This window comes from Electrophorus electricus, chromosome 3 (genome assembly GCF_041902795.1).
Source record: "Electrophorus electricus isolate QZ-2024a chromosome 3, ASM4190279v1, whole genome shotgun sequence".
Lineage (NCBI taxonomy): Eukaryota > Metazoa > Chordata > Actinopteri > Gymnotiformes > Gymnotidae > Electrophorus > Electrophorus electricus.
In genome coordinates this window covers 18,995,857-19,004,490 of record NC_137499.1, presented here as the reverse complement: position 1 = coordinate 19,004,490, position 8,634 = coordinate 18,995,857, and the positions used below count along the sequence as shown (strand labels likewise).

The following is an 8,634-nucleotide window of genomic DNA, read 5'->3' as shown; positions in this document are numbered from 1 at the left end:
AACCTCAAACTGAGCTTTGCATGTGTATGAGTACACTTCTTGGGCACCAGGAATGTGCTGAGCTGTGTCCATCTCTGTCAGGGAGAAATGAGCTAAACATATTCCAAGACATAACAAAGAACCAGTGAAACATATTACTAGATCCAGCTCATTACCAAACTCATAGTACGAGCTAAGAGCTATATGTGTTAATGCTGACAAGGGAAACTGTAGATTACTGAGGTCAGTCTGACCCCTTAAATTCTATCTGCTGTAGCTGATCAGCTGGCAGGCAATAGGGAGAAACTGTGAGCAAGAGAGAATTCATGAAAGCCAATGAGACATTGATTCCCCTCTCCAACACAATTTAGGTATTTAAGATTAACACAAATGATTAAATGTTAGCTTTTCCTCTCGAGACTGAATTCGTTGTTACAGAGAATGGATTCTTTGTAATAAAGTTTATTCTTAATTTTTTAAAATACTTGTGCTGTGTTCTTCACTTGTACTGAGCTTAAATGGGAGAAGAGAAAAAACTCTCCATGACAGTATCAAACAGGGAAGTGCTGAACACCCAACATTTGTATCTGTATTCATTAAGGCAGGAGAATTATGTATGCAGTGGATGAAGATGCTGCTTATGTTCAAAATAGCCTACTACCTACTGTATACTGCATACTGTACTCAGAACCCACTGTATACCACATACTGTACTTAGAACCCACTGTATACCCCATATTGGCCCCTTTAGTAGTATGCAATATAGTATACAATTTGCAACAAATGCAAATCATACTATGGGGTCACACTAAGGTATGAAGGGCCTGCCTACTTGTGAAAGATTTTCCACCACCATTGAATGATAGAATGACCATGAGGGAGAACATGTCTAGACACCTTAGGCAGGTACCGCTCCATGCATTTTATTAGCATAGGATAGCGAAAAACATCAAAACTAAGGATTACGGTCATGTTTTATTTGGTTATTTCCTTTGATATCACATTTGACCCTTTGCTGTCTCCCTAGCATTAGGCAATCTTGTTAATGTGTGTTTACCCTTTACTAAATGTTCTCAATACATAAAACGTGGGATCCTAACAATTGCAGCAGAAGATCAAGCAGGCCTAGCATCCATGATAGCAAGATCAAGCACTAAGCACTAGGTCAATTAAAGCAAGGGTGTACCACCCCAGACAAGATCCAAGATGCAGACTGTACAAAGGAGTCTGTGATAAAATACAGCACCAAGTAGCAGGATGCAAGACACTGGCAGGGAATCACACTGAGAGACCCAAACAACTGGCAGGGATCATATATACAGGAATGTATGAAACACATATGACCTGGACACCCTGAAGTCCAAATGGGAGTAACAGCAGAGAGTGGTGGAGAACAACACAGCTAAGATTCTGTGGGACCTCCAGATCCACACAGACAAACAAGTAGTGGCAAATCAGACATCATGATAGTGGACAAGATGCAGAAGACAGAAGTGGTAATAGATGTTGCAGTCTCTAGTGATGGAAACATCCATGAAAAGTTGGAAAAATAGGAGGGACTGAAAGAAGAATAGAGAATGTGGAAGACTAACACCCAGGTCGTCCCAGTGGTGACAGTGCACTTGAGGTTGTGAACACAGCACAGACTTTCAGTACATTCTGGTGACCTGTCTGAGAAAAGGACATCAGAGGGCCAGATGCTGGGATGTTGGAAGGTCTAAATGGTAGACTGGGAGTGGTACATGAAGAATGGGCCTTAGCTCCTGCTGAGGACATCTTAGTCCCTCATCACAGACTCTCTCACAGATCATCCTAGTTGTCTGGCCCATTGTCCTGGGGGCAGGACCCAAGGGAAGTCAGTTTTGGCTTCTTGAGCTATCCATGCAGGAGGGGGTACTGTCAGGTCTGCATCTGTTCAGTCACTTGGATATAATACTAGCTCTAGCCAGCAGAGGTCTCCTTCCCAGGAATACTGATTGGTATGGCATACCTGTAGACTATTTAGGCTTATTACCTGCTGCTTATTGAACCCAGTGTTTGATTATAGCTCTCTGCAAAGTCTTGCCATTCCTGGAATTATAATTTCTGAGCCATTAGTGGGTGTTCCATCGAGCAAGTTTCTGAAAATTTTTGAAAATGTGCAAAAAAACCTGTGTGGTAAATATCACAAAAAATATTTTTATGCTAGGATAAGGTGAAAATGTCAGAATATTACTAAAACCAAAATGTAAATAAGAATGATGGAAACAGATTTTTTAAATAAACGAGTTAATTTCCAGTTTCATTTGCATTCTTTCTGCCCAAATTTTGTAAATGCACATACCATCTGCAAAACGTTTGGATGGAAACCTGGCTATTATTATTTCTGTAATATTTTCTGTGCTTTAATCTGTCTCATGAGTTTTTGTTACTGTTACTTGGCCTCTCTTGATATTCTGGTTATGATATCTGCCTTTTCCTCTGAATGATTTTTGGCTCCTGATTTTGTACTTCTGGTTCTGTAACATTGTCTATTATAATGATTTAGATAAAATACATGCAAAAAGCCATGTAATTCAAAAGGGCTAAAAACCTTTTCATGCAACTGCATTATCAGACAGCTTGCATCTGTTTGTCTTGGGACCCCATAAAAACACCTGTTTTAAAGACCGTCTCATGTCATCAATTAACCTCCTAAAACACAACCTTTTTTTCATCAAAACTGCATATTTAGACGTTAATTCCAAGAAAATATCCCCCAATGACCATACTCGTGTAATTAGGTGATCTATATGCACATCTATGAATATGCAAATACTCCTAATCTCTATGTCCAGCCAACTCAAGCTTAACTGCTCACCTTTGACTCTGCTCATCAAACATACAAACCTCTGCTTGTTTTCTATATTGCCAGTTGCTGCATGTGACAAAATGGCAAGTGTTAATATGGATTAATTCAGCCAAACATGTTCAAACCAGAAACCAACTCAGAAGAAGAAGAAAAAGTGAACTGAAAATGACTAGGCTTGTGTACAAGTTGATCTATCATAATGGTAATGTATTTTATGTCCTGCTATCTACAATATTAGAAACATTATCTTAACAGATAAAATGAAGCTTCAGATTATCATACAGCTAATAATGTGTTTCTAATGTTAGACAACATTGGTCCCAATTGCCAGCACTGACAATTTAGCTACCTTGTAAAGATAAACATCCAGATTTGCCAGGAGAAATGCTTAGAACACCACAGAGACAAAGACATATAGTTCATAACTAACAGAGTATATAGAAATATATACAGTGTGCATTAATTATACTGACAGTAATAGTGTTTCATATGTAGATTTTAAAAGAACAGTAGATATGCTTTGGAATTCCCCATTGAAAAAATATTCCAAACAAAGTGGTACATTAGGATTTTACAACAATAATATCACATGATTTCAATGGAAGTATCTAATTTATTTTGGGGTAATAACTGTCACATCATTAAAACTTTGAAAATACATACAAGTCTTGTGTGATATGTTGATTAAGTAGACATTCTACTATAAGAGATTAACGTTTTATTTATTTTCAAATATAAATAAAATTTCAAATATCTTATTACTGCTCATACATGATCAGAAGTTACCATTTAAAAACAATTGTAAGATAAATACTTTATTTCTAAATGATTACAACTTGTTACCCTTATTTTACTATTTAATTAGAGACTCATTTAGCAAATTATTATTTAGTAAAAATTAGGAAATTAAATTTTACTTATGAACAACTGCAATCTGATATCTTATTTTACTGTTTCATTAAAGGATTACTACAAGCACAATTCATGGATAATTATTTAGTAACAACTAAGAAGTAATTTGTAACCGAATACATCTTATTCTGTAAGATTTGTAATTTTATATTCTGTAAGATTTGCATTTTTCAAATGCAAGTCTACATTGCTAGTAAATTATATTCGTCATTCAAATAATGTGGCTGATAATTAGTTATTAATATGATAAAAATATTTATATTCTCCTTATATGAGCTGCAGTAGAGTTTAAGCTTATCATCATGTCATTATATTAATGTTTAATTATATTTCCTAATATTTATCTACTGCTTCAGTAACTTATAGTCAATTACCATGGACAAACATTTTTTAGAAATTCTTTTCTACATAGAAAAAAATAGAAATCTCATATAATTTTTGGCAATTGTTGAGCTTTTTCTCAACAACTGCCATTTAACTTTTATTATACAAGCTAGATTTGCGGTAGATAGAAATTAGATTCAAAAGCATTGGAGTATTCCTTGAATGTTTTTGATCATGGGGAAATGGTTTTTTTTTTGTAAAAAACAAACAAACAAAAAACCCCCCAGCATTTTACCTAGCAATCTCCTCACTGTGGGCGGTCCAGTCCTTCATGTAGTCATCCTGTTCTCTATTGGACTGCTGTATAGGCAGGGATATTCCTCCTGCATTTTGTAGGGCAGGGGCTGACCCACCTAGCTGGGTCGCACATGGGGCCATCAATCGTGACCGGGTGTTTTTAGTTGAGTGGTGATTAGAACCAAACTCATCCTCTGATGTGGATACATACTCAATAGGCACACGCCGCCACCTTCCACCGGCTACAACAATGAAAAAAGCTGGGTTACAACAATGAAAAAAGGCACTAGGTTTAGACTAAGTAATATTTAAATTTATATGCTTCCTTAGATGTAACATACCTGCTTACTTACCTGTAGGAGTTTTGTGAACATACAAATTTCCAGCTGACTTATCAGGTAGTTTGGAAGTGCTGTTGGTTCTACCTCTTAGCCCACTTACTGCTGTGGATTGCAGCCCAAGTCGTAATGCACTATCTGAACCTGGGCGAGAGACAAGTACCCTGGTCCGCCTTGATGTGGCCTCTGAGTCACTGCGTGCTGAAGGAGAGCTAACTCTGGGCTTCCGTGGCTGGGCCAGTGCCTCAATCCGGGAAAGGGTCCTGCGATTGGCTGAGGGTCTGGATGCAGAACTTGCAGTAGATGCCTCAGAGGCTACAGACACTCTATCAATATCAGCCAGGTCTGGATCAGTACTGTCTCCTAGCCGGGCACGGCGGAGTAGAGAGGCACGAGTGGGCCTGGGCTGTGGCAGTGAAGCTGGTCTGGATGAAGAAAATGCAGCAGCTGCTGTCCTTGTCTTTGCTCCTTTGGTTCTGCTGCTTGTCTCTGTTCTTAATCTAGTTTGACCCCAGCAACGAGGCTGTGGGTCTTTCAGAGAGGCATTAAGGTCATCATCTGTCAGATCAAGTGAGGTCCAAGCACGGGATTGTGAATGAGTTGGTGCACATGTATGAGACCTAAGTTTTGTGTCACTGGTGTTTTTGTTGGCTGTGCCATGAATTGGACGACTAACTTTCTTCTTGCATCCAACTTCTCCCCCAGCTTGACTCACAGTACTGGTGGTATCTATATCAGACTCTGGGGAGACAGAACCCTCTAGGGAATAGCTGGCTGGGTCTGCCAGGTCTGAAAGAGTGTTTTCCAGGAAAACTGTCACAGCCTCTGAGTCCTTCAGCAAAATGTCCTCATTGATGCTGCCTATTTGCTTACCTTGGCTTGTTGTATGAGGATCATCAATGCATGGAATGAGCTCCAGGGGGATATTGGCATTGGACCTCTCTACTGTGAAGCTTTCCTGCCTTAGCAAGGGCTTTGCTGACTTCTCCTTTTCCTCTCGCCTGCTTTTTCCACTCTCATTTTCGTGATTTTTTTCTCCACTTCCAGTTCTGGTGTAGGGTATTTGCTGACAGATGTTATGCCCCCTCTCATGACCTTTAGTTGTAGTTTGTTTGTTCACCCTAGTCCCACCTGTTGATGCGTTAACTCTTGCCACTCTTTGTCTAGTTCTACACATTTCATGGAGCTGGTTGTCTTTTCCCTGTAGCTCTTGGGCCTGAGTTTCAGATGAGGGTGTTGTGTTTCTGTGCTGGGACCACTCTTCCTCAGTGGTCACTGTATCCATTTCAGAGTTTTCTGAGGGGACCTTAGGGTGGGTCTTCTTTGGCTGTGATTGACATGAGGAAACAAAGGAATTGGATCTTCTTGGAACCCTTGGTTCAGTGTTATTACCTGGGGAACCATAATATAAAACTTAGTTTTCAAACACCAATCCCCAAGTTTCTATAAGCTTTTACACATTTTTAGAAATATACAAACTATTACATATATTCTGAAATGCAAACCTTTTTCATCAGTAGCAAACATAGTAGATTCAGCCCCAGAGCCCTCAGGGTCTGTCCTTATATGACTTGCAGCTAGACTGGCCCACTGAGACACCCACCTTGGACCTCCTACCACAACTAGGTCATCAGGCAACACCTAATGGAAGAATCAGTATATAAAATTAGCTTTTAAAAAATAAATTAATTTAAAAATAAATGTACTTGACAAGGGTGTAAGACACAAGACAGAGGGACTCTGCTTTTCACTTTTGTATTTCATTAAATTCTTAACTTCTCATGCATAATGTTACATAAGGTATAGGCCCAGCATCATTTGGGTCATAAAATGAGCAAACATAAACCATCAGCAACAATGACAATAAGAGCTAACACAACTGTTGCTAGTATAGTAGCAGCCATGCCTGCCTTCGGTGCAAGCACAATGACGAGGGACCATGTGTGAACATTCTGAAGTGGTCTTCGTGAGCCAGTCAGTGTCCAAACCATTTGTAAACATCTCTGAACACCTACTATTGATAGTTTCCAAAATCACATGATTACAATGGGATCCCCCCTCCACCTCTCGGACCATCACTTTCTCTCCTTCTCTCTCTCCCTTCCTTCTCTTTCCATTCAGTCCTCCCCAACGCATTTCTCCTCCTTCCGTTGCAATCTGCACCCCATAACTCCCTCTTCCCTTACTTCTACTATTTTGTCCACCCTTCCACACCCTGACTCTCTGTCTTCTCTCTCTTTGGATACAGTTACAAATTCTTTCATTTCTACACTCTCCTCATCAATGAATCTTCTGTGCCCTCTCTCCTCTAAACCTCCAAAGTCCTCCCCACCTGCCCCCTGGCTAACAGAAATACTTTGCTGCCACAGGAGCGTACCAAGGACTGCAGAGAGGCAGTTGAGGAAATCTCACCTAGATTCAGACCACAGCTCATACCAGTCTCTCCTTTCCAAGTTCTCACTGGAAGTAACATCCACAAAGTCATCCTACTAGAGAAAGATTTGATCCATGTAAGCTCTTCACTATTTTTCTTCTCTCCTTAATCCTCCCCCTCCCCCTCCTTCCTCAACTCTGGAGGATTTCATCACCTTACTTGAGGAGAAGGTTGCAGCAATCCACCAGTCATTTTCCTCTGTTCCCACTCCTCCAACCAATGTGTATTCCCCAACATCCAACTCTCTGACTTCTTTTTCTCCTCTCTCCTCAAATGAAATTCTTCAACTCCTGACATCCAGCAATGCAACTACATGTCCACTGGATCCAATTCCTTCCACTCTGTTCCAGACAATCGCAAGAGATCTGCGTCCTTTTATCTCTGTCATCATCAACAACTCCTTATCTTCTGGATACGTGCCAACTGCATTCAAAACTGCCAGGGTGGTACCAATTCTCAAGAAGGCCACACTTGACAGCCCCAGTGTTACCAACTACAGACCGGTAGTCTCAAAAGCCCTTACAGCAGTGATGGAAAACCTTCATGCTGCCAAACTGTCATCTGTTTTGATTCTTCTAGACCTTTCAGCAGCCTTTGACACAGTGAACCACAACATTCTTCTGTCTGTTCTCTCCAGGCTTGGTGTGACTGGCTCTGCTTGGAGATGGTTTCAGTCCTATCTGGAGGGACGGTCCTATCAGGTGACATGGAGAGGATCCATATCCAAACCGTGTAGACTCTCTACTGGTTTTCACAAGGCTCAGTATTAGGCCCCCTTCTGTTCTCCCTGTATACTCATTCTCTTGGTGATGTAATATCTTCTCATGGTTTCTAATACACTGCTATGTTGATGACACTCAATTATTTCTTTCTTTTCCACCCTCCCTCTGACATGCAGGCCTCAAGACATATCTCAGCATGCTTGACTGACATCATGTCATAGATGACAGCCCACCACTTGAAGCTAAACCCCAGTAAAGCAGAGCTTCTGTTCATCCCAGGTACTCCCAACCTTTACCGTGACCTTACAGTTTCCTTCGAGAACTCCCTGGTATCACCATCCGAAGCGGCCCATAGCCTGGGTATAAGTTTGAACAACCTGTTGTTGTTCTCAACTCATGTTTCTAATCTATCCTGGTCTTGCAGATTCCTCCTTTGTAACATACGAAGGATTCGGCCCTTTCTCTCGCAGGAAGCTACCCAGGTGCTTGTGCAGTCTCTTGTGATCTCAAAACTATACTACTGCAACTCGCTACTTGCTGGTCTTCCTCTAAGAGCCATCAAACCTCTACAATGTGTCCAGGATGCAGCAGCACAACTGGTCTTCAATCTTCCGAAGTTCACACGTTACTCCACTGCTGTGCTCCTGTCATTGGCTCCCAGTAGCTGAACGCATCAGATTTAAAACCTTGATGCTTGCCTACAAAGCCAAAAATGGACCAGTTCCTTCATACGTGTGGTCAATGGTCAAGGCCCAGTCCGTACCTCGAGTACTTCGAACCTCAAGTATGGCTCGGCTT

The 8,634-nt window shown here is 40.8% G+C and overlaps 1 protein-coding gene across 7 annotated transcripts in view; it reads right to left on the bottom strand.

Annotated features, from left to right (window-relative positions):
• cep170ab (centrosomal protein 170Ab) overlaps window positions 1–8,634 on the bottom strand; it is a 46,624-nt gene that overhangs the window by 17,187 nt on the left and 20,803 nt on the right. For 5 of the 7 annotated variants that reach the window (XM_081710455.1, XM_081710457.1, XM_081710456.1 and 2 more), the window contains 4 exons: window positions 6,186–6,321; window positions 4,696–6,072; window positions 4,341–4,584; window positions 2,819–2,875 (listed from right to left, as the gene is read on the bottom strand). In XM_081710455.1, coding sequence (XP_081566581.1) covers window positions 2,819–2,875; window positions 4,341–4,584; window positions 4,696–6,072; window positions 6,186–6,321 — 1,814 coding nt within the window. The remainder of the gene's footprint in view (window positions 1–2,818; window positions 2,876–4,340; window positions 4,585–4,695; window positions 6,073–6,185; window positions 6,322–8,634) is intronic. The other 2 variants (XM_027013903.3, XM_035535073.2) reach the window with 1 other exon arrangement.